At 39.8% G+C, this 25597-nt stretch overlaps 2 protein-coding genes across 5 annotated transcripts in view; one reads left to right on the forward strand and one right to left on the reverse strand.

Moving 5' to 3' along the window:
• Positions 1-21514, forward strand: part of LOC113093164 (reticulon-4 receptor-like 2) — a 31994-nt gene extending 10480 nt beyond the window's left edge. Inside the window, exons 1-3 of one of the 2 annotated variants that reach the window (XM_026259025.1) lie at positions 17383-17739; positions 18983-19209; positions 19310-21514. In XM_026259025.1, the coding sequence (XP_026114810.1) occupies positions 17682-17739; positions 18983-19209; positions 19310-20398 (1374 nt within the window). In that variant the 5' untranslated portion in view covers positions 17383-17681 and the 3' untranslated portion in view covers positions 20399-21514. Of the gene's footprint in view, positions 1-17382; positions 17740-18982; positions 19210-19309 lie in introns of those variants that run through there. The other variant, XM_026259026.1, reaches the window with a different exon arrangement.
• Positions 21515-24778: 3264 nt separating this feature from the next.
• Positions 24779-25597, reverse strand: part of LOC113093159 (janus kinase and microtubule-interacting protein 1-like) — a 42896-nt gene continuing 42077 nt past the window's right edge. For 2 of the 3 annotated variants that reach the window (XM_026259019.1, XM_026259018.1), the window contains exons 20-21: positions 25321-25386; positions 24780-25162 (exon numbers count right to left, since the gene is read on the reverse strand). In XM_026259019.1, coding sequence (XP_026114804.1) covers positions 25112-25162; positions 25321-25386 — 117 coding nt within the window. In that variant the 3' untranslated portion in view covers positions 24780-25111. Of the gene's footprint in view, positions 25163-25320; positions 25387-25597 lie in introns of all 3 variants that reach the window. The other variant, XM_026259020.1, reaches the window with a different exon arrangement.

A 25597-nucleotide genomic window follows, 5' to 3' on the forward strand; every position in this document is an offset into this window, starting at 1 on the left:
GCACCTGTTCATGGACCTTTGCACCCCGTTGACTCTGTTAAACAGGACAAAGTCAAAGCCGAAAGTTAGCGTGTATCCGATTGCTGTGGCAAAGCAAAATGCCGTGTTGACAGAGGTCCAGGATCGGGTGATGGGAAAGGTGGTCTGGACAGGCAGCCGAGACAGTACTAGGAGGGCTGTGTCGATTGGGGTGATGTCAATCGCCTGGGACCCCCCTTTCTCAATGCTCAGTTCCAATTCAGGTTCCAGAGTGAGATTGTGGTCCTTGAAGAAAGCTGGAATTTCTACCTCGGATTGGTACTCTTCACTTGAAAGGTGGTAGAGCGCCAGGTCCCAGAGGTGGAGGATGGCACCTTTGGGCACCTGAATCCACATACTCTGGTTGGGCAGGCTGACACGGGTGGCTGTGTCATGCTGGCCATAGGTCAATGTGGGAGTCTTTCCCTGCCAGCAGCCACATGTCTCTTGATCTGGTTACGAGGGATCCATTTGAAAACTGGTTCTCTCTGTCCCTGGTTTAGCTTGATCCGTTATGCAACAGGGGAGAGTTTGTCCACAATCTCATGCAGTGTTGTCCAGCACTGTTTTGTGTTGCTTTCCTGTCGTAATATACTTTCTGGCCTTCTGCACTCTTTTGTAGTCGTTGTAAGGCAAAAGCAAATGTGGTTCTCAAATGCCGGTGTAGTTCATCAAGGTATAGATGAGTGGTGTAGGCGGTGACAAGGTTGGAGACTTCCAGCTGGTACAGTAGGTGGAGGGGCAATGTCATTTGCCACCCTGTCATTAGTTCAAATGGAGGCACACCTGTTGACTCATGTGGAGTTGCTCTGATGGCCATAAGCACTAGGGGAAGTTTTACATCCCAGTCCTTTTGGTTAGCAGACACATATTTTCTTAGCATGCTGACCACAGTCCGATTCTTCTGTTTCACTTGGCCCGAAGAGATTGGATGGTGACTGATGTGCAGTTGTGAAGTGGGTTTCTATTCACACCCACCTATTGGGTGGAATTCCCAATCAGAGGCATGAATTTTGAGCGAGAGAATGTTCCTTTGTCTTCGGTTTATGGCCCATTGGATTTGCAAAAGCAAATGTGGTTCTCAAATGCCGGTGTAGTTCATCAAGGTATAGATGAGTGGTGTAGGCGGTGACAAGGTTGGAGACTTCCAGCTGGTACAGTAGGTGGAGGGGCAATGTCATTTGCCACCCTGTCATTAGTTCAAATGGAGGCACACCTGTTGACTCATGTGGAGTTGCTCTGATGGCCATAAGCACTAGGGGAAGTTTTACATCCCAGTCCTTTTGGTTAGCAGACACATATTTTCTTAGCATGCTGACCACAGTCCGATTCGTCTGTTTCACTTGGCCCGAAGAGATTGGATGGTGACTGATGTGCAGTTGTGAAGTGGGTTTCTATTCACACCCACCTTTTGGGTGGAATTCTATGCGCTTGTACTCCTAGGAGTTTCCAAATCTGCTGCATGATCTTAGCTGTGAAGTGGGTGCCTCTGAGTTGACTCTCAGTGGTAGCCCAAACCTGGAGAAAATGTGATTCATAAAGAGGTATGCTGTAGTTTAGGCAGTGTCGTTGGGTGCTGGGGGGCATTCTACCCACTTTGTGAACTGGAACATGACTGTGAGGATATACTTGTTCCCCCTCATTGACCTGGGTAAGGGTCCAACCCAGTCTATTTGCAAGTCTGACCAAGGAAATGTGACTCCTCTGCGCTGCAGTGGGGCTCTGTGGTTTGGGTTTACCGGTTGGAATTGACAGCAAACAAAGCAACCTTTTACATACTCTGCTACATCTTGCTGCATGTTGGGCCAGTACGCCACTTGTTTCAGTGTCTCATAAGTGGCTCTCGTGGCATGGTGTCCCGCACATGGTGTGTCGTGAGCGTACATCAGCACCACCCCCCTTTGGCATTGTTGCACCACCAGCCTTGGTGCAGTGAGGTTATCAGGGGCATAAAACAGAATGTTGTCAGTCACACGCAGCATGTGTGTTATGTAGTATAGCTATTTGAGGCTTGGGGCAGCTGCAAGTTCATCTGGTGTGATAGGGTGGCTGGAGGGGTCAGAGAGGTGGTGAAGAATAGTTTTGATGGAGGAGTCAGAGGTTTGCATGTCAGCAATGTCATTAGTGGAGATTTGGGTTGGTGGAGACCAAAAATCGCCATGTAGTGCCCCTGCTTTGGTTATGGCATCTTTTTGGTCATTGAGGTTTTTGTCTGGACCAGGTTGCTTTGAGTGACCTTTCCCTTTCTTCCAGTAGACAATCATATCATGCTAACTTGTGATGTCGTTGCATGCCTGGAACAGGTGTTGGTGTTTAACTGGTTTGTTGTTTGCGGTCTTGAAACCCTTTTGCTTCAAGATGGCATGTAAAGGCAAGTCTGGCATAGTTGGAGTCTGTGCAGATGAGGTTTATGAGAATGTTATGGGTCGATGCTATCTGCAGGGTTATGAGAATAGCCACTATCTCAGCATATTGTGATGACTGTGGACCCAGCTTTAAGTGTTATGGTGGGCAAGGTCGATCATTTAACCAGAGAACACCAGCACCTGCCTGTAGGATGTCCTTGTGGTTGTAGGAACATCCATCAAGGCCGTGGGCATGCCTTGGCAGACATTCTCATCAAAATACCTGTGGCAGGTAGGTGGCAGCAGTTGGGGCCTTTCTGCTTCTATGATCTCAGTTGGTGTGTCATCGGAGCAGCTTTGGCAGGCTGCCTGGCCATTACCCAGTGCCGACTTGTTATTTTGAGCATATCGTGCTTCCACATTGCACCTTTTTCAGAAGGGCAGTGAGAGGGCCTGCAATGTCTGAATAGTCTGTGAATAGTGGCATATGCCTAGAAAACTTCTGAGTTCTGAGACATTGGCAGGTGGATTTATGTTCTGAATGGCATGGATGCGGCTGGTTTGCGGCTCAATGCACCATGGTCCGATGAGAAGGCGCACATCGTTGACCTTGGTTCCTGCAACATTGTCTTTTGTGGAGGGCAATCTTGGCACCGGCAGTGGTCAATTGGTGCAGGACATGATCAACTTCTTTCAGATGGTCATCCACAATGTGTGTTTCATCAGAAGGGCATTAACATAGATCAAGTTCCCTCTAACCCTGACATCCGGGCATGCTTTGTTGAGGAAAATGTTAAATTCGGCTGGTGAGTTGGCATAGCCGAATGGGCACCTGGTGAAGGTGTACTGCTGATTGCAAAAGGTTAAAGCCAGCTTGTTTTAGTCATCTGGATGCACTGGTATAGTCCAATATCCTGAGGCCACATCAACAGTGGAGAAGATTGTAGCTCCTCTGATTCTTGGTATCTCCTGTTCCAATTGGGTCATAGGCCATCGCAATAATGGCACCTGTTGGTTTAGTTTCCTATAGTTGATAGTTGGACGCCACTTGCTGTTTGGAGGATAGGCCAGATGGGGGCACAGTAGGTGCTGTTACATAGACGGATGACACCCTTTTCAAGCATAGAGTTGATGATGTCCTGTACGGGTTCGTACGATTCAAGGGGGAACTTGTATTGCTTGACAAACGTGGGTGGAGCTTTTGGGTGTGTTGGTACATGACAACATGGAGATTAGTGAGGCCACAGACTAAAGAGTCCTTGGCAAATTAATCTTTGTATTTGTACAGGACTTGATGGAGTCTGTGGCAGTCTGCATCCTCCACTATGGCATCAGCATCTTTCAGAATTTGCTGGACTTGTGTCTCAAAACCAAACGGGCCTTTGGTTCGGGCTGTTCCATTTCCTCTGTTTTGGATAAGTCACCACAAGGGAGTAGGAGATCCCTATGTAGGGTGCGACTGGGACCATCTGCGTTCAGGGGGTATACTGTGTATACAGGTAAGTCGCCCATCTTTTTCAGAACTTTGTACATAGGGGGCTCCCACTTATCCGCAAGCTTGTGTTTGTTTCTCAACCGCAAGTTCCTTACTAACACTTGGTCAAGTCAAGTCAAGTCACCTTTATTTATATAGCGCTTTAAACAAAATACATTGCGTCAAAGCAACTGAACAACATTCACTGGCAAAACGGTGTGTCAATAATGAAAAATGATAGTTAAAGGCAGTTCATCATTGAATTCAGTGATGTCATTTCTGTTCAGTTTAAATAGTGTCTGTGCATTTATTTGCAATCAAGTCAATGATATCGCTATAGATGAAGTGACCCCATCTAAGCAGGCCAGAGGCGACAATGGAATGGAAAAAAAAAACTTAGGGAAAAACCAGGGTCAGCTGGGGGGCCAGTTCTCCTCTGACTAGACAAAACCAGTTGTTCAATTCCAGGCTGCAGCAAAGTCAGATTGTGCAGAAGAATCATCTGTTTCCCGTGGTCTTGTCCTGGTGGTCATCTGAGACAAGATCTTTAGAGGGGATCTGTATCTGGGGCTCTAGTTGTCCTGGTCTCCGCTGTCTTTCAGGGATGTAGAGGTCCTTTCTAGGTGCTGATCCACCATCTGGTCTGGTTGCGTACTGGATCTGGGTGACTGCAGTGACCCACTGATCTGGATACAGACTGGATCTGGTGGCTACAGTGACCTCGGAATAAGAGAAAAACAGAATAATATTAGCGTAGATGCCATTCTTCTAAAGATGTAGCAAGTACATTGGGTGGTATGGGAAGTGTTCGCAGTTCCGGTTTACTTAATTAATGCAGCCTAAAAATCCTTTAACGGATTAGGATTGTAAGGGAAACAAGTCAATTTAGCTCAAAGGGAATCATTTAAGATTTTAAAGGGAATTTGAACAGAATCACTGTTTCACGGCTGATCACTGCGATTCACTGAACGAGCCGTTTAACATCAAATCTGCGCTGGATACTAATATCCAAACTATAGTGAAACACTATCAATTAGCACAGTAACAAGATCGGCAGTTTAAGACATTAACTTGTAAGCACAAAACACAAGATACTTCTCTTTTCAATATGAATAAGGCTTTATTAGATAAATCTAAGACATATAAACTAATCTAACACATAAACGCACGCACACACACACATTCACACAAGTTGCAGGAAGGTCGAAAGTTAGGGAAAGATGAGTTTAAGAGAATGGAAATATGGAATCCCAAGTTCACAGCAATACTTTAAATTGCATAAACATGAACAACCATCAATCACGTAATTAGAGCTCACATTGAGTTCCTCAATGAGGTTAAAATTATATTAGATACACCAGTAAAGGTCACAGTCTGGAGGTAAAGTTACTTGCATCTCCTGTGAAGAAGGAGCCTCGGTGAAAGGGCTATCCCGAGGTCATTGATTGGCTGGAAGTTCAGTCTCTGAAGTGACGTCTTGGGAAGCCCGTGGTTGTTGGGCGTTGGCTGAAAGTGCAGAGTCGTGTGGGCTGGTTGAAGTTGAACGGACGTTACAAAACTTAACTCAGAACACGAAACTCTCAAATGGAAAAGAAAAGAAATAAAGTTTGAGAGACTAGGTTGTGTTCCTTCTCATCGTGGCATAGTAGCAGCAGGCAGGCACGCTGGAACCGCACTCAAAGAACAATGATGACTAACCGCATGGCTAGATGCTACAAGCTAGCCGAAGCATAGCTAGAGACTATAAACTGGGATGACTGATAGCACAAGCAATGCTAGAACTAAAAGCCAAATTTCATGGTGTCCAAAGTATTTAAACTTCCCTGTTGGCCACACCTTAAATGTTGTCTTGACCAATCAGATATTGTCTTGGCTCGGGGGGCATCATAAATCATATGTTTATCTTACCAAGCATGTGGTCCGAATGTTCCTGCTCTGGCAGGGTCTAATTTTGGACATGATTCCTATAACACGATTATGATATATTTTACAAATAACTGATTGTCAGGACAATATCAAGGAAGAAAATTCGATTATATCAATACTAGACATGACTATGTATCCTATAGTTATCAAAAGACATACACAATAAGTGATTATACATGATAGTCAAATGTGTGGGTTACACATAAATGAATATGGAGTTAAGCAATGGAATGATTCATTTATAAGTCTTTTTGAGTTCATTCTGGTCCATATATATGTACAAAAGAAGTTTCTTTGCCATTCTCTGGCAAAGGACTTTTCTGTGAAGACAGAGGTTTAAAGCCCTTCCCCCCCTTAGGAATTTCAGTCTGGTTCTGCTAGGTGGGGGGGGGGGGGGGGGATTTAACTACTGGTTTCGTCTGGTCAGAGGAGAACTAGCCCCCCAACTGAGCCTGGTTTCTCCCAAGGTTTTTTTCTCCATTCTGTCACCGATGGAGTTTCGGTTCCGTGCCACTGTGCTTCTGGCTTGCTTAGTTGGGGTCACTTCATCTACAGCGATATCATTGACTTGATTGCAAATAAATGCACAGACACTATTTAAACTGAACAGAGATGACATCACTGAATTCAATGATGAACTGCCTTTAACTGTCATTTTGCATTATTGACACACTTTTTTCCTAATGAATGTTGTTCAGTTGCTTTGACACAATGTATTTTGTATAAAGTGCTATATAAATAAAGGTGACTTGACTTGACTTGAGGGTGAGTAATTAATGGGCTAATTTTTTTCATTTTTGGGTGAACTAACCCTTTAATAAGTCAATAAAAACTGTCTCAGGTTACGTATGTAACCATAGTTCCCTGAGTAGGGAACGAGACACTGCGTCCTCTTAGGGGGTCGCTTTGGGGAACACCTCGTCGTGACCCGTGTCTGAAGCATACTTTTGAAAAACACCAATGCGTTGGCCGGCGACAGCCTCTGACGTCACTACCGTCGCGACTATAAATAAGCGACCGGAGAGCACGTCATTTATCTTTTTCGTTTGAAGCTTGCGTCCAAAGCATGGCAGGGAGCTAGAGGTCACAGTGTCTGGTTCCCTACTCATGGAACTATGGTTATATACGTAACCTGAGACAGTTCCCTTTCGAGGGAACTTCAAACTGCTTCCTCTTAGGGGGTCACTTTGGGGAACAGTATACCCACGCCGCCATGCTGAGGGGAGTGCAGGCCGGAACATGGCAAATACTAAGTAGCAACTCTACCATTTCCATGGGAGTTGCCCCTGGGATGTTTAGACGGCTGTCTGTGACATTATCCCTTATGGCCCAAGGCCTAAGCTGCATAGCCAGTTTATTTGTTAGGGCCTTGGCCCGGGGTAGAGCTTAAAGGCTTGGAATCCAGAAGGATTCCTTTAAAGGGATACGGCTAAGAAACCAGTATTTATACAAGGTCTTGCCTGTCACACAGGGGCTACCGCTTGCTCTCACACAAGTTTGCTGAAGGAGCTGTCTCAACAGATCCCTGGTAGCAATACCCTGCTTAGTGGCGCCCAAGATGAACGGGGCTTTTCACCAACTCAAGAAAGGGCACGAAGCAACCGCGCGAAGCCCTTACCATAAAGGATTTTTAGAAAGAACGCAGAGCATTAGCGTGCGAACTTACCACAGTGTGGATTTCAGAAAGTGCGCAAAGAATTTACGTGCACACTTACCATAGCATGGATTTTTTAATACTATTCTAGGGAGGGGTTCTCGTGGCACTCTGAACGAGCAGCTCTCAGGGCAGGAGTACTTAATATTCATATTACAGTTATTTTTACTGATCTCAGGGCAGGAGTACTCAATATTCATATTACAGTTATTTTTACTGTTCTATGAGCTCTACTATTTTTGTTGAAATACTAAAATGTTTACGAGAATACTTTTTCAGAAATGCTCCATCACAGTGATTGTATGCTTATTAAGAACAAAAAGACCAGAAAGCACGTAAACATTTGAAATGGGTCATTATTATGGCAGTAACAGGTATGCAACACAAATTTTAAATATTTATAGGCCTACAATTACATACTTAAAAATGCAAACCAAGTAGCTTTGTTTGCCTCGTGTAAATAAGAGGTTGCATTTACTTATTAATGCTAATCTCCACATTTTTAATAACACTATCATTTTGAGAGATAAAATTTAAGAAAACCATTTCAGCTATATTGGGTCTATTTTCCTTTTAAACCAGATATTTAAATAAATAATAAATATTATATTATTACATTTAAATCTATTATTCCAAAAGTATGACATTTTATTTAGAGCAGACAACCATGCAACTGGCAATGTCTGCAGTGCGTTCCTAGGTTCACACATCTGTCTTCTCCACTGTGAATAAATCATCAAATCCATGAGTTATCACTGAGGTGTCATGTAAATAATTATTTCTATATGTTCATATGAATAACAATTGCCATCTGAATTGTGAGAGAAGTCCTGAGTTGAATTGGTGATACAAGAATGTGATTTCAAAAGTTCCGGGTGTCAATCTTTGTGCAACCACTTAATGTTCTCATAGGCTGTTGCAGAAAAATTAAGCCCTGTAATTCTAAAAATAATCAAAATGTATATGTGTGTATATATATATATATATATATATATATATATATATATATATATATATATATATATATATATATATATATATATATATATATTGTGCTGTAAATGTTGTTTCATTCAATGTATGTTGTACAGATTATTTGTGTAAGAACAAAATGAATGTTGATTGAAAATAATCAGTTTACAGGTCAAATATTACAATAAAAGAATAAAATATAATTAAGACTTCTTTCCTTTTTTAAACAATTACAATTACAAATAAATCCAGTGAATTAAATGCATGTACAATACACAGGAAGATTTTGCTGCAAAAGGTAGGTGCATCATTAAACTGCTGTAGTTTGAACATGCTCCCTTTAAACCAGGCCCTAGGTCATCTTGCAAGATATCTTCTCAAAGCCAGTTTCAAGTCTCCAGAAGTGTTTGCAATGTCTTCCTGCATTTGAAATGCATAACGAGTCTGGTTTCAATTTACACTTATGATTATGAAAAAATAAGTAAAAATATAAAAACAAAAACATTATTTAGTTTTGGACATTGAATGAACTTCATGAACATCCTCATTTTCATATATTTCCTGGACCAATTTCTTGTGTGGAGCAAACTTGCAAACCAGGAACATTACATATATGAACAACTCACTGTCCAGCATCTGAAATTTAGCAATGTAAGCAAACATAATTACTAGTAAAATCATAAAAATCACATTTCAACTCCCTCAAAATTGACAATTTCTTAATGACACATAATACATCATTAAACCCTGCCATTTCTACAGCCTACTGTACTCTGTTTGGCCTCAGCTACAACTACAGTGATTGAGGGCAGATTAGAATAGTAGACGTTTGAAGGACAGTCGATGACATCCATAGACTGGCATTATGCAAACGAACCTAACATGTAACTGGTAAAATAAAATGAGATTGGAGTTTCTGAAACTCATTTCAGCACAGTAGTTCAGAATCAGTTTTCTTACTTTTCAGAGACAAAACTTTATTTGTTGTGCAATTTGATCTTTAAACCTTTGCAGACCTTTATACATTTACAAACAGCTAAATTGCAATTCATGAAAAATAATATTTGAGGGGAAAATAATATGGGCACTTATATCAGCAATAATATGGGCACAAAAATATCAGCAAGATTCTCAAATAAAACTAGAGGAGCTTACAGCTTAGTCCAGAAATGTCCTTTCTCCAAGAAGGGACCACTGAAGACTTCTGCCTTTTCCAAGAATGCTATTCTGCAAAGAGAAGACAAACGACATGACACAGTCACAGCTGTAATAAAAACAAATGTATGGGCCCTGAGTCCAGCACATAGTTTGGTAAAATAATAGTTATATGAATATTAAACAATCCCACCCTGAGAGCAGGATATAATACAATAAAAATAACAGTAATATGAATATTGAGTACTCCTGCCCTGAGAGCTGCATATAGTTTAGTAAAAGAAAAATAATATGAATATTGAGTACTCCTGCCCTGAGAGCAGTGCATAGATTATTAAAATAATAGTAATATAAATAATTAGTATTCCTGCGCTGAGAGCAGGGCATAGATTATTCAAATAACAGTAATGTGAATATTGAGTACTCCTGACTTTAGAGCAGTGCATAGATAATTAAAACAATAGTAATATGAATATTGAGTATTCCTGCCCTGAGAGCAGCACATAGTTTAGTAAAATAAAAGTAATATGAAAACTGAGTACTCCTGCCCAGAGAGCAGTGCATAGAAAATTAAAATAATAGTAATATGAATATTGAGTATTCCTGCCCTCAGAGCAGCACATAGTTTAGTAAAATAATAGTAATATGAATATGGAGTACTCCTGCCCTGAGAGTAGCACATAGTTTAGTAAAATAACAGTAATATGAATATAGAGTACTCCTGCCCTGAGAACAGCACATAATACAATATTGAATACTCCTGCCCTGAGAGCAGCTCATAGTTTAGTAAAATAATAGTAATATGAATATAGAGTACTCCTGCCCTGAGAGCAGCACATAATACAATATTGAATACTCCTGCCCTGAGAGCAGCTCATAGTTTAGTAAAATAATAGTAATATGAATATTGAGTACTCCTGCCCTGAGAGCAGCTCATAGAACAGTAAACATATCAGTAATATGAATACTGAGTACTCCTGCCCTGAGAGCAGCACATAATTTATTAAAATAACAGTAATAAGAATATTGAGTACTCCTACCCTGAGAGCAGCGCATGGATTATTAAAGTAATAGTAATATGAATATTGAGTTCTCCTGCCCTGAGAGCAGCTCATAGAACAGTAAAAATAATAGTAATATGAATATTGAGTACTCCTGCCCTGAGAGCAGCTCATAGTTTATGTAACGAAGGCCAGCGAGTAGTGCTGTGCAGGTAAACCTCACTCCCCGATCTCAAGAGACGCACTAGCGATAGGAGCTAGTGGCTGTAGCCATTTAGCCTCCTTGTTAGTGCGTCCGCCTCCCATGCCGGAGACCTGGGTTTGAGCCCCACTCGGAGTGAGTGCAAGGAGTGTCAGTGAGGACCTGGGTGAGAGGGGTTACATTGGTGCCGTGACCCGGATGGGAGTGAGGTTTAGGGGGGTGAGTGTAACGGAGGCCAGCGAGTAGTGCTGTGCAGGTAAACCTCACTACCCGATCTCAAGAGACGCACTAGCAACAGATGCTAGTGGCTGTAGCCATTTAGCCTCCTTGTTAGTGCATCCACCTCCTATGCCGGAGACCCACGTTCGAGCCCTGCTCGTCGCGAGTGCGAGGAGCATCAGAGAGGACCCGGGAGAGAGGGGTTACATTTAGTAAAATAACAGTAATATGAATATAGAGTACTCCTGCCCTGAAAGCAGCACATAGTTTAGTAAAATAATAGTTATATGAATACTGAGTACTTCTGCCCTGAGAGCAGCACATAGTTTAGTAAAATAACAGTAATATGAATATTGAGTACTCCTGCCCTGAGAGCAGCTCATAGTTTTGTAAAATAATATTAATAAGAATATTGAGTAATTTTGCCCTGAGGGCAGCACATAGTTTAGTAAAATAACAGTAATATGAATATAGAGTACTCCTGCCCTGAGAGCAGCACATAGTTTAGTAAATAACAGTAATATGAATATTGAGTACTCCTGCCCCGAGAGCAGCTCATAGTTGAGTAAAATAATAGTAATATGAATATTGAGTACTTCTGCCCTGAGGGCAGCACATAGTTTAGTAAAATAACAGTTATATGAATATAGAGTACTCCTGCCCTGAAAGCAGCACATAGTTTAGTAAAATAATAGTTATATGAATACTGAGTATTTCTGCCCTGAGAGCAGCACATAGTTTAGTTAAATAACAGTAATATAATATGAATATTGAGTACTCCTGCCCTGAGAGCAGCTCATAGTTTAGTAAAATAATAGTAATATGAATATTGAGTACTTCTGCCCTGAGGGCAGCACATAGTTTAGTAAAATAACAGTAATATGAATATAGAGTACTCCTGCCCTGAAAGCAGCACATAGTTTAGTAAAATAATAGTAATTTGAATAGCATAAAATAGTATACATTTAAATATTGAATACTCATGCCCTGTAAGCAGCACACAGTCCATTAAAAATAACAGTAATATCAATATTGAGTACTCCTGCCCTGAGAGCAGTGCTAAAGCTAATGCTAACGCTAACTGACTGATCTAATTTCAAGGAGAGTTCTTTTGTCGCTCATATCGGTTTCACAGACAGCGTGGAAGCATTGGAAAAGCATGTTTTACTCCAGATATCTCATAACTAGCTTTGGTGTAATCCACTGATGAAGCAGTCAAGTGAAAATGCATACTATATAATATTTAGTCCATGATTACTTGTTCTGTGCATCTTTGTTTGCTAATTATCTTATTAAATGTTAGAGATGTGATTTTTTTTTCATGAAAATACATGGTAAATGAACTTACCTTGCAATAAATGCCTCACACAAAGTGTCAGTAACGTATCTGTCTGAAGTATTCCTTCCACATGTTCAAATTTCCTGACTCTGCTTCAATTTCATTGGTTGAATCTGTAAACCAATCATTTTCCTTTCTGCCCTCAGAACAAACTCCCATCTGCATCCACTAGCAAATCTAGTATCCAGTAGCAAACGTGAAAAACCTACAATTATTTTTATTGATTGAACCAGGGTGATTCCAACTCCAGTATCTGCAGTACTATATTGCAGACAACCTGTGTGGAAACACGTTTTTTGTTGTTGGCATAGAAATTGCACACGTCACTTTTAAGAGCTAACTCTGTGACATAAACTCATGCTGTACATTAGGAGATTTATATTAAGGTTTTCTGGTTGTCAACCTCTGTAAGAAGGCACACATATACGTACAGTACAAAGCTCAGAGTTGGGTTGCTCAGTACAGGTTGGCAACTGTCAAAGGACACACACATGAACTGACACACACACACACAAACATGTATACACTCTCCCCAAACCGTCTGTTGCTCTTTAAAGCGTGTGTCACTGCCCCAAGTGGTGAGGGGGAGTGTGGTCATCTGTCTGATCTTGCCTAATTTGTGTGTATGTGTTTGTGTTTGTCTTCCACCACGTCCCCCTGTAGCTCTGAGAATGTGCAGTGATGAGTTAGCTGGTGGGCTAAGATTATTGTCCACAGTATATAGCCTCAGGCTCGGCTGCATTATTTGTGCAAAGCACACCAAGAACAAAGGGCACTTATGACAAGGAGTGACCTACTACTGCGTGTTTGGTTTCCGCAGACTGTGTCCCGTCCCCTGCCCTAACCTTTGATTTTCAGTGATGAGTGAGCTTGTGGGTACAGATGAAAGTATGTGTTCTTACGTTTTTATGAAATACTCAGTGTTTATCATGTGGTATTTCATAATGTCCACTGAGAGAAAGCGTAGGAGAAGTACAAGAACTGTAAAAGGTGTGCATATCTGCACACGCACATGATCGCTTTCTGGGTGAGTGGACTGTGTGCATGTGTGTGTACAGATAAAGATAATACCATTAGCTCAGTATAAAAAAAGGTCAATAAGAAAGACAAAAACAAATGTGTCTGCATGTGTCATGACATGGGTACACAGGTGTGTGTGTACAGATGGGCTGCATCATGCTGAAGTTGGAGCACACTGACCTCAGTCATGTTCAGCGAACAGAACTCTTGACTCAGTGCAGCCCATACGTGACACTTGCACACAAATGCATACATGAATTTCTAATGCTTCTTTTACACAACCATTTGCAAATGCAGCAGATTTTTGTCTGTTAAAACTGTGGTTCTGGAAATCAAAAACCCTGCATTGCCAATGAGTCCCTATAGTAAAAATGTTTCAGGTTATTAGGATCTAATTTGTTTGCCAGAATCGTCTCGGATATGATTGTATATTGATCTTTAAAAGAAATCACAATGAGAGCTATAGGGGTTTTAAAATTCTAAAAGATTTTTGTTAGAATCACCAACACCTGATTTAGTTTACAAGTAATTTTAGGAGGAGTGTGATCCTCTTTTCAACTCTGTGATTCTGTATTTAATTTTTAATTTTATATTTTAAAAGCTATAAAAGTAAAAATACAACTGGATAAAACTGTGTCTGTTCCCTGTTCCGGCGGATGGCAGCAGGCTCCGGCCCCCTGGCGAACGGCCCCGACTCCTCTGCTCCCTCATTGACGGCAACCGCCCCTCCACATCACGGGCGGCCGGCAGCGAGCTCGCCCCTCCCCGGCAACTCGCTCCAGCCCACCGCCTCGAGCGTCCATGGCGGCACACTCCTCGCCAGCTCGATGGCACCGCGGATTCACCACAGCTGCGAGGGATCTTCAGCAGCGCTTCCCTCCTTCTCCTGGGTTTCGGCACCACTGTAATAATAAAAACTCCATACTCATTGGGAAGAAGGAGGTGGGAACCGGCGCACAATCAAAATGAAACTTTAATATTTCAAAATAAACACAAAACAGCGCATCAGCCCCTCACAGATGACTGATGCGCGAAAATAATAGCAAACACAACTAAAAACCCAGGCCTGGTCCTCTCTCGTCCTTCACGGTCGTCGCTCCAGTTTTATATCCTTCCATCTCCTACGTGGGACTCGAGACCGGTGGTGGGTCGCAGGTGTAGCTCATCTCCAATCACTACACCTGGCCTCACTCCTCGTTCCCACGTCTCTCGGCCACGCTCCACTCGTCACACCTATAAAGCCTACTAAAGTACAAGTGTATAAATATACAAAAAAACTGAAAAACACGTTGTACGTAATCTTCTAAAAGCTTATATAAGCTTAATAAGACATTATTGGAAGATGTAGTGTCAACTTATATTTATATGAATGTTATGTACGTAAATACAGTAAATAGTCTGCCATAATTGTTTTGACTAGGCCTAATGTTTGTATGCCAGGCTTTACAGGATTAATATTCCACATGAGATTTATCCCATGGGAAATTTACATTTCTTATACTGATGTTTTATATCATATTGGAAACTATTTCTTTATTCAAAATACTGTCATTCACAACAATGAGAACAGAGTTGTTTTCACAGACATAGCAATTATTTCCTGTGGCAACACTCATATCAAAATGCAGCAGATTTTTGTCTGTTAAAACTGTGGTTCTGGAAATCAAAAACCCTGCATTGCCAATTAGTCCCTATAGTAAAAATGTTGATGACCACAAAATTCCAAAAAGTTTCAAAAATTCAAAAATTCCAAAATTTTATTGTGGATGACCACAAAATTCCAAAAAGTTGGGACCAAACTGATGTACAGTACTGTGCATGTGACTAATCCTAATCGCACTGCTCCAAGCAGGATTCAAACCAGCAAACAGTCAGCCACTAATTTGTCTCTTGAGGCTGGGGGAATGATTATGTTCTTACCATTATTATTATACTTACATGAAAGAAGATATTTATATACTGTACACCTAGGATGACTTGACAGATTAATATCCAAATCCGTTAAAGGATTTTTAGGCTGCATTAATTAGCTAAACCAGAATCAGGAACACTTCCCATAACACCCAATGTACTTGCTACATCATTAGAAGAGTGGCATCTACACTAATATTAGTCTGTTTCTCTCTTATTCTGAGGTCACCATAGCCACCAGATCCAATCTGTATCCAGATCAGAGTGTCACTGCAGTCACCCGGATCCAGTACGTATCCAGACCAAACAGTGGATCAGCACCTAGAAAGGACCTCTACATCCCTGAAACACAGCGGACACCAAGACAACTAGAGCCCCAGATACAGATGCCCTGTAAAGACCTTGTCTCAGACGACCACCAGGACAAGACCACAAGAAATAGATGATTCTTCTGCACAATCTGACTTTGCTGCAGCCTGGAATTGAACTGCTGGTTTCATCTGGTCAGAGGAGAACTGGCCCCCAAACTGAGCCTGGTTTCTCCCAAGGTTATTTTATCCATTCTGTCACCGATGGAGATTCGGTTCCTTGCCGCCGTCGCCTCTGGCTTGCTTAGTTGGAGTTACTTCATCTACAGCGAAATCATTGACTATATTGCAAATAAATGCACAGACTCTATTTAAACTGAACAGAGATGACATCACTGAATTCAATGATGAACTGCCTTTAACTGTCATTTTGCATTATTGAAACACTGTTTTCCTAATGAATGTTGTTCAGTTGCTTTGACGCAATGTATTTTGTATAAAGCGCTATATAACTAAAGGTGACTTGACTTGACTTGAGGGTTTCAAGCAGGATTCAAACCAGCAGTCAGTCAGCCACTAATTTGTCTCTTGAGGATGGGGGAATGATTATGTTATTACCCACTGTTTTGGGTGTGTGATCACGGTTTGTTCACTTCTCACTGTTGTGTGTGTGTTCTTGGATGGGTTAAATGCAGAACACCAATTCCGATTATGGGTTACCATACCTGGCAAATGTCATGACTTTCACTTTCACTATATATTATGTACTTTGTCATCTAGTGTATGAATTTTAGATATGAAGGATAGGGTGTCTCTAATAGAACACTTAACATTTTTTTTTTTTTTTACTACAGGGAAACAAAATGAAATTTCAGCCTTGATATGATGAAGCTCCATTTAGGTCCTCACTTTCCCCGCTAGTTTGGTTTATTTTACTTTATTTTATCCTTATTGTACTTTGTTGTATGAAGGTAGCAGTATACCACAGCAACACAACACACATCAGCTTGTCTCCCAAAGCTACAACTATATATATATATATATATATATATATATATATATATATATATATATATATATATTATAACTATATATAACTACTATGAGTGCATATTAAAAATGGGTCACCCAGCTACTGTATATACTGTACTGTACCACCTTGACAAACTGGGAGAGCATCTTAACCAGCTAAAAAAGCAAACCAGGCTGGTTTAAGCAGACATTTAGTCACAACTTATATTCACAAATATATTTACATTAAAATAAATATTAAATTATATGACAGCTGTCAATTGAGAGAAAAAGAAGAGCTTCCTCTAAAGTTGATGCTTCCAACATCATGGTTTTCTAAAAGGATGTGAAATGAAAACAACATACTGTACATCAGGGATAGGCAACTCGGGTCCTGGAGGCCCACTGTCCTGCAGAGTTTAGCTCCAACCCTAATTAAACACACCTGAACGAGGTAATCAGTGTTTTTGGGATTACTAGATATATACTAAAACAATAGGCTATATTAAATAGAACAATCAAATGCATTATGTGTAACTCTGACAAAGATGTAAAAAATGTTTACTAGTCAGAAACTAATAATTTCATAATTTATTCATGTGAATGAAAATTTATGCTGAAATCATAAAGAACTAAGGATCCATATTATAATAACTAATGGCTTTTTTAATACCTCCATAATATAGGTTAATAAGCATATCTGTAATAAACAAATACATTTATATTATAATTTAATCTTACTTAAAATTTTATTTAGTTTTTCGACCATTAACCTTATCTGTAGTCTACACGCTGATTTCATAGGTTGTTGTAACCTAGCCTGTTTACTAATATGACTCTAGAGAAAAGAACAGTCATCTATGTAAAACAACCAAAGTTAATTTGTCATCCCCCTGACTGAGACACACAGTCCGGTTTCCTCCCCCCACCTTACGTGCTTCTTGCCTGCGTGCGCGTTACATTTGAGATTCCGCTTCCCGTGTCCGTGGGGAGCCGATGCTGGACTATAAACAGTCTCGGGGTGCGTGTCGCTCCTCAGTCGCAGTCGACTCGAGCACCAGAGCTGACTGTTAGAACAGATAGCAGCTCACGCACAGGCTAACTCGCTCTCGGTTTGGATTTTGGGATGGAAACTCGTGCGGCTGCGCGGAGCGCTCGCGTCTCCAATACTCTTAGATTCAAGAGTAAGTACAAACTTTTTATTATAATTATTAGTTAATGTTTGTGCATAATTTAATTTGACATTATTTATCTGCATTTTTGGTTAAATTGTGTTTTTTTTTATGTTGTACATGTTATAATATATAAATGTATCAATAAATATCTATCAGACAAAAGTAGAGATAATTATAATCACTACTTTTGTTTGTTACGCATTTATTGCTACATATTTATATTGATGTTTGCAGCTTGTAAAATTAATAATATAACGTTGATATTTTTTTTACATGTACATCAATACATATGTAACATACATACAGATAAATACAATTACAAGATATGTATGAATAAAAATACATAATATATACACATGTTCACATAGTAGCTTTACATTTTTAAGTTTTCCATTTTTATGCAGCAATTTCTGATTAATTCATTCAGTTTGGTCTGACCTCAATACAGCAATTTCTGATTAATCCATTCAGTTTGGTCTGACCTCAATACAGCAATTTCTGATTAATCCATAAGTGTAATGCGACTAGTCAAACTATCTTAATAAACCTCTTTGATGTAACGAGGATACATGCAGAATATAAATCATTTCTTCACATTGAGAAACTTACAAATCTATTCTGTGAACAAAAACGTGTATGCAGTTACGCAAAAAGGTAGCACAATTACAGTTACACCGTACAATTTTTCACAATAGTCCTGTGCAGTGGATTAGTACATCTTTTCCTGGAAGGGATGTGGAGTGACTTGGTCATGGGTCAGGTCATAGGAAAATCTTGTGCACGTAACATGAACGCACGCAGCATGATTGATTCAAGTCATGCCTGTCTTCAGGCGCCATGTTATTGTCTAGAGTCACTGATCCCTGTGAGGTCCCTCTTAAATATTTATGAGCTGCAGTAATTGAATCGGGTTCAGTTTCACAAACCTGAAATTAATCTGGCCTTTTTGTTTCATTCACTCTTAGACACTGTACTGTTCTGTCCTGGATGGACATGGACAGAGGTAACCTCTGACTGGATAGAAAATCTTACCTAGAACTGCTTTCTTCAAGCAGAATAAATGTAGATATTACTTAACCCAGCAATGATATCTCAAACAGTAGCTGTTATATTGTATTTAAGCTGGCATGAAAAATTACAATTTGTTTCCTCATGTCTGCATCACTCCAGAACTTTAAGAAGATGCGGAAAAGCTTCTTCTGAAATATATACATGAGCATCATGTTAAGTCTACTTCTTTTTCACTTCACAGGTGGTTTGTCTCTTTGGTTGATGATATGGTTGTTGGCATGCCGCTGTGCACCGGGTCAGGCATGTCCCAGGTTGTGTGTATGCTACCATATGCCCATGACTGTGAGCTGTCAGTCTCAGAACTTCACTGCTGTTCCTGCCGGAGTGCCCTACGACTCCCAGCGCGTTTTCTTGCAAAACAACCGTATCACTGAGCTCAGAGCCGGCTCCTTTGGCTTCGAAACACAGGTGAGAGCATATCTTTAAGTAAACATCATGATGAATCTTTTTGTGTAAAGACTTGCAGTAAGCAGAGATTTACCTTTGTCTTTACTTTCTGAATTCGTAGGTCCTATGGCTCTACTCCAACAACATCACAATTATCGAAGCAGGTGCATTCAGTAATCTGCGTGTACTAGAGGAACTAGATTTGAGTGTCAACCCATCACTGCGCAGGCTGGATGGGGGTGCGTTCAGGGGGCTGGAGCGCTTGCAGAGTCTACACATGCACCGCTGCCACTTGACCGAGTTGCCCGCTGACCTATTCCACAAGCTCTACAGCTTGCAATTCCTCTACCTGCAGGAGAACCAGCTGAGCCACCTTCCAGATGGCCTCTTTTCCGACTTGGTCAACCTCACCCACCTGTTCCTGCATGGCAATCGTATCCGTATCCTGTCTGAAAATGCCTTCCGCGGCCTGGTGAATCTTGACCGCCTGTTGCTGCATGATAACCGCATCCGACAAGTCCATCGGCGAGCCTTCCGTGACCTGGGCAGACTGACCATCCTCTATCTCTTCAACAATTCTCTGCAGGAGCTTCCAAGCCAGTTGTTAAAGGATACGTCGTCGATGCAGTTTCTCAGGCTCAATGGTAACCCCTGGACCTGTGGTTGTGAAGCGATGTCGCTATGGGAGTGGTTTGGCAAAGCTCGGATCTCCAGCTCAGACATAACATGCTCTTCACCAGCCCCTCGTAAAGGCCAGGACCTGAGGTTCTTGCGGGAGCTGGACTTCGCCCTCTGTCCACTACCTGAACCAGGATCCCTGGCTGGCACTACAACAACCACCTTCAGCACCAAGACCCGTTGGTGGTTCTCAAAGAACAAACCGGCCTCTTCATCCAAGAGACACTTTCACAAGAGCAGCGAGACCTTAAAAGCTTCTCCATTCACCTCTGTCAAACATTCCTCATCCTCATCATCCTCCTTCTCATCCAAGTATGATCTCACAGTGGAGGAAGCTGCTTTACCCAAGCTAGAGCCTGAAGAGTACTGGGCAAACTATGGCAATGAGGATGCAGCCTCAGTCCACTGTTTCGAGCTTGAATGTCCACCAGGTTACAACTCTCCCATTCTTCCATCTTCCTCTTCGCCTTCTCTACTGTCTTTCCTCTCACTCATGGCACTTACTTTCTCTTTTCACGTTCTCTTCAGCTGAGTTTTCCACCTCCTCCTCTTCTTCTGTTATGCTCCACTACATTTCTCCTGCAATCGGGCTTATGCTAATAAATGCATAGAAGCAGCCATGCAGGAAAGGGTGACAAGACTGGCACACAACAACAAATACAGTAAACACAACACAAACTGTGCAATTCATACAGTACAACAGAGACAGGGCTACTGCATGCATGCACTGCCCTGTCAGCAGGCTTTGCAACACCACCTCAAGTCATGTCCTTCTCAAAAACCAGAGAACACAGGACAAGTAGAGGGGCAAAGAGTAAAAAGTGAGTGTTGTGGAAAATTAAACTAAAGGTTTCACCATTGTGAAAAATGGTGGGGAAAGTTTCTACATGGAGAGGAAAACTCTCTTGTTGACAAATGAGCATACCTGAGTTATCAATTTACCTTCACATCATCATATAAATATGAACATACACAAACTAGACTACTCCTACTTTTCCAACAGGAGACAAAAGATTACAGAATAGATCTCTTGGTATTTTTGGTGAATGTTGGGTACTAAACCAGATACACTATCACATACAGTAGCTCCAAAAAGTATTTAAGCACTTATGCTACAATGTCCACATTTCGAGAAGAACATTTTACAAAAAGGCTTATTAGGTTTTAAATTATAAAATAATAGAGATATTGTATTTGGACACATTCTGATTGTTAAAATGAAATGTGCGTAGTTGAAGTGATTAAATAAAAGCAGATGCCATTTGCTTTGATAATTTATTTCCTAATGCAATTACATATTTATGCGTGGTTTAATATCTACATATGTTTGGCCCTACTGTAAATAATACGCTGAACAGATAGCTAATGGAAGAACTGACTAACAAAGACCATCACTAATGTTTTTCATTTGTTAAAACCATGTTAAGTACTTTGGTTTGTGTTAGTTAATCTGAGTTGTGCCACCTGAGTATCAGATGAAGTTAGGACAGGAAGTCGATGTTTAATTCAAACTGAAGAGCTGCTTGAGGTGAGAGATCTGTGTTTTCACTGTGTGTAAGATATCACAGTCTTTCTCTCTGAGCAAGTTTACAGAAGATGTCAGACACAAACGGTGTATTTGTCTAAAAAAACAACAACTTGTAAATAAAACCACCATTAATAAATATAAATTGTTATCAAGTGTTTTATTGAGCATTTTCTCATTGCAGTATTTGATTTGTTGGTATAGATGTGTATAAGCATTAACTGAGCAGATGGTGATGGAGAGGCAATTAGATTTTTTGAAATATTACCCTAGTGTTAAAATGTCTAAAATACAGTTTTTAAGTCCATGACAGAGCATTCAGTTAGCTGCCAGTACCATGCATGTAAGAGACAATTTCTCTTAGCTAATAAACACAAGCTAACATTAATATGTAAACTGATAGTCATATCTCTATTTAGAATTTCTCACCTGCTAAGTCACTAAACAACACCCTTCAGCAATACAAGTAATCTAAAACTCCTAGAACAATGTGTATTGCTCAGAGGTTGCTCTTTCATTGCACATTTAATGTCATGGACTTTCATGTTTAATTTGGGAATCAACTTTATCTCTGATGTTTTTCCATACATTTCTTAGGAGAAATAAACTAAATGAGAAAAGCAATTACTAAAATAATATTTATATGAAAAGGTATGATAATGTTGATAGCAAATGATAATCTGACCATCACAAAAAAAAAAAAAAAAAAAACCTCTCCATTTACTCTCAATTTAATCTCAATGCTGTCTACGAAAAACAACTGAGGTCATATATCTTTCCTACGTCCATATGTGTGCATACAATCTTTCAAAATAATTTGACTATAAATTTCTCTATTCTCCCACAGAATGTTGCTTAGGCTTTCTGTTCTGCATTGTTCTGCTGTCTTGTGTGTCAATCACTTGCATTCAGACATTCATGAGCTGGCTATTCATTCATCTCTCGTTTCCTAAATCTCATCATCTCCTCATACGCTCTCTCCAGATGGTTCTGATTGCATGGACGTGTGTTGGCTTGGCTGTGACGTGCATCATCAGTTGTGTGTCATGCCTCAGAGGGTACAAGTGTATGTGCTAATGTGTCCTTAGACAGAGCACAAGTGTAAATGTTTCGCCTCCAAGATCATTAGCGCTATTAATTTAGCAGTGAACAGAATGTGGGGAGAGTCTAAAAAAAGATCAAGTTTGAACCACAAATAACATTCTGCTGCTGGGGACAAATAAGGCCATACTGAGGTAACACAGTACTCTATCTGCAATAGCAAGTGTCGATCAGATGTATACACTAGCGAATATTATCGGATGGAGTGTACACTACTGAATGCAGATGGAGTCCACATTAGTGAATATGCATCAGATGGAGTGTCCATTAATGAGTGCATTAGGGAAAGTGTACATTAGTGAATATACATCAGATGTAATGTACACTATAGTGAGTATGGGTGATACATTTGGCATTTAATAAAGTTAAAAAACTGTTCACTAACAGAAATTATTTCCAGTATCTTATTGAACACATGTTAAATTGTAATAATTCAGTGCTTGCCAAACACAAGTACATACATTCCAACATTTGGATTAATATTTATATAAGTATATTATATTATATTATATTATATTATATTATATTTTATCTATGCATACCTTAAAATGAAATAAATAAATAAATAAATACATATGTCTTCATAGAATTGTCCACTTGGAGCAAATATTTTTCATTAGAAAATTTATATAATTTTTTTTTTATAAATGTAATATTATATACAATATCCAGAAAAAAAATAAAAATAAAAAAAAAAATGTAGAGAGAGAGAGAGAGAGAGAGATGTTGTAGAAATCTTATAAGGGTGCATCATATCTCAATAATGAGATTTTTAACAACAATTGTATTTATTTTTTTATTTATTTTTTAAATGTGAAAATAGTTAATTAACAGACTTGACCGTTTAAGTAACATAATTGTAAAGCAACAGTATTGACAGAATTGTCCGGTGGACTGTTAATTCTGTCACACTATTGTCAGCATTGTTACCTTGGTAACAGAGTTTGACGGTAACAGAATTGACAATTTTGTTTTTTCTTTTTGCCAAAAACTCCACTTGCTAGCATAAATGCTGAGAGCATACGACACTAATGAAATCATGATTATAATACCTACAGTATAAATAACCCAATTTGTGATCAGTAATATAGTAATACATACGTTTTCCTTTTGATATTGTGGTAACATTGTTGAAGTTCTTAAAAATAACTCTTGGTACTCTATGGAGTGAAAGCACAAGTGAGAGCAATGGTTGAAGTAAACACTAATGTGTGCATTAATGTACACTTATTAGATGGAGTGTACTTTAGGTTATATGTACAAGATGCATATCACATGGAGAATAAATGGAAGGATCATATAAAGTGTGTGAAATGAGGAGGGGGCCGGCGTGAATTAGTTGGGGTGATTAAGAGAGTGCGTCAGCAGCATGGGGGACTGCATCTTTTCCCTTTGATCCCCACCAAACTTCTGTTCTGAACTAAAAATACGCTCTGGCATAAGGCACCCAGAGAAGAAGACAGAATGTGTGTGAAGGACATTTTGAATAAAGGTATCTGAAAATACCAGATCAAACAACTCTGAAAATAACTATCAGTTTAACATATGGGAATTCACTAGCTGGAGCAGCTTGTTTTTGGTGGTTTGCATCAGGTGTCCATCATACTTTATATCGTCGTTCATTCATCGTTCTTTCCAGATGAGTGCTAATCTGCACTATGTTTAATCATGTAGATCACACTGACTAAATCAAATCTCTCTTTTTCTGTCCAACTCTATTTTTGACAGGCAAGTTTGTTTCTTTAGCTGAGATCATCTCTCTGGCTCAGGAATCTGTGCGTAAACACGTGGGTTTATTTTCAGCTTGTCAGCGAGTACAAGAACCTTCTAAGGTGTTCAACCTCACTTCTGCTGATTTCTTTTACACTTACGCTCCTCCTTCTTTCACTGCCTTTATTCACAACATGCATCCATACTTTTCTGGCTGCACCTTCTTCTCACATGGCTTTTTTTCAGTGTTCTGCCAACTTCTTTGATTGGGACTAAGAAAGTTGTCATCTCCATGTGGTAAGTCTAGCACAGTGAGGTGAACTCAGGTCGGGTGAGTGAGACAGTCTGCAGTACTTTGCCCATCCCAGACAACAAAAGGATGAGGGATGGATTATTACTTTACTGCCACCTACTGGCTGATCTAAACAATAGCTTGCTTTAAAGTAAATAAATGCACACCACCCATTGTCTTGTTCACATCTGAATTAAACTTTAAAAATGTACAGTTATCTGTAATTTTAATAAAGCCTTCAAGAGCACATGTGAAAAAAATACAACTTTATTAAATTAAAATAAAAGCAGTCTGACAATTGCTAAAGTGTCTTTAATACTCATTATAGCAAATATTTAGGGTGCATTCATTTATATTTGTTCACACTATTTTCAATCGAAAAAACAAAAACAAAACAAGATTAAGCAGCCTCTTGAACTGTTGAAATACAAATTATTCTCTTCTGAAATGTTTCATAAAATATAAAAAACATGTTTTGTACAACAAACTGAGAAATGATTGTGTCACCAAAGTTTCTAGAGGCAAAAGAGTTTGTATCTTTCGTCTAGATACTGCACCTGTGTGTGTTTGAGAAAGATAGAAGGAGATATAGAGAGATAGTATGATGTGTGTAGGTTTTAAGGCCAGAGAATAAAAGCTAGGGAGAAAAATAAGAAAAGGAACAAAAACTATAAATTATAAATTATAATAAACACAAATTTCAAACAAGAGAGAGGAGAGGAGAGGAGAGGAGAGGAGAGGAGAAGAGGAATCAGTCTTACAGTATTTATCCAGAACATGATCGAACACACTGATAAACACGAGAGAAGGTCACATCCATACACACCTTCTCTTCAATCTCTTTGATTTGTCTTCTCTGCGTGTCAATCTTATCTTCAAGTTCTCTGATCCTCTGTAAGTCAAATGATAAAGTACCAAATCATTGTTGAATTTTTTTTTAACACAATCATTGTTAAACACACACACAAAAAAAGATAATTGGCAGAATGTCCAAGCTGTTTTATACAATGAAAGTGAATGTGAACCAGGGACAATCATTGACTTTAATTATGTGGAAGAGCAGCTTGGACAAATACTTTTTGGAAATGTTTGTAATTATCAAA

Source organism: Carassius auratus, unplaced genomic scaffold (genome assembly GCF_003368295.1).
Source record: "Carassius auratus strain Wakin unplaced genomic scaffold, ASM336829v1 scaf_tig00214902, whole genome shotgun sequence".
Lineage (NCBI taxonomy): Eukaryota > Metazoa > Chordata > Actinopteri > Cypriniformes > Cyprinidae > Carassius > Carassius auratus.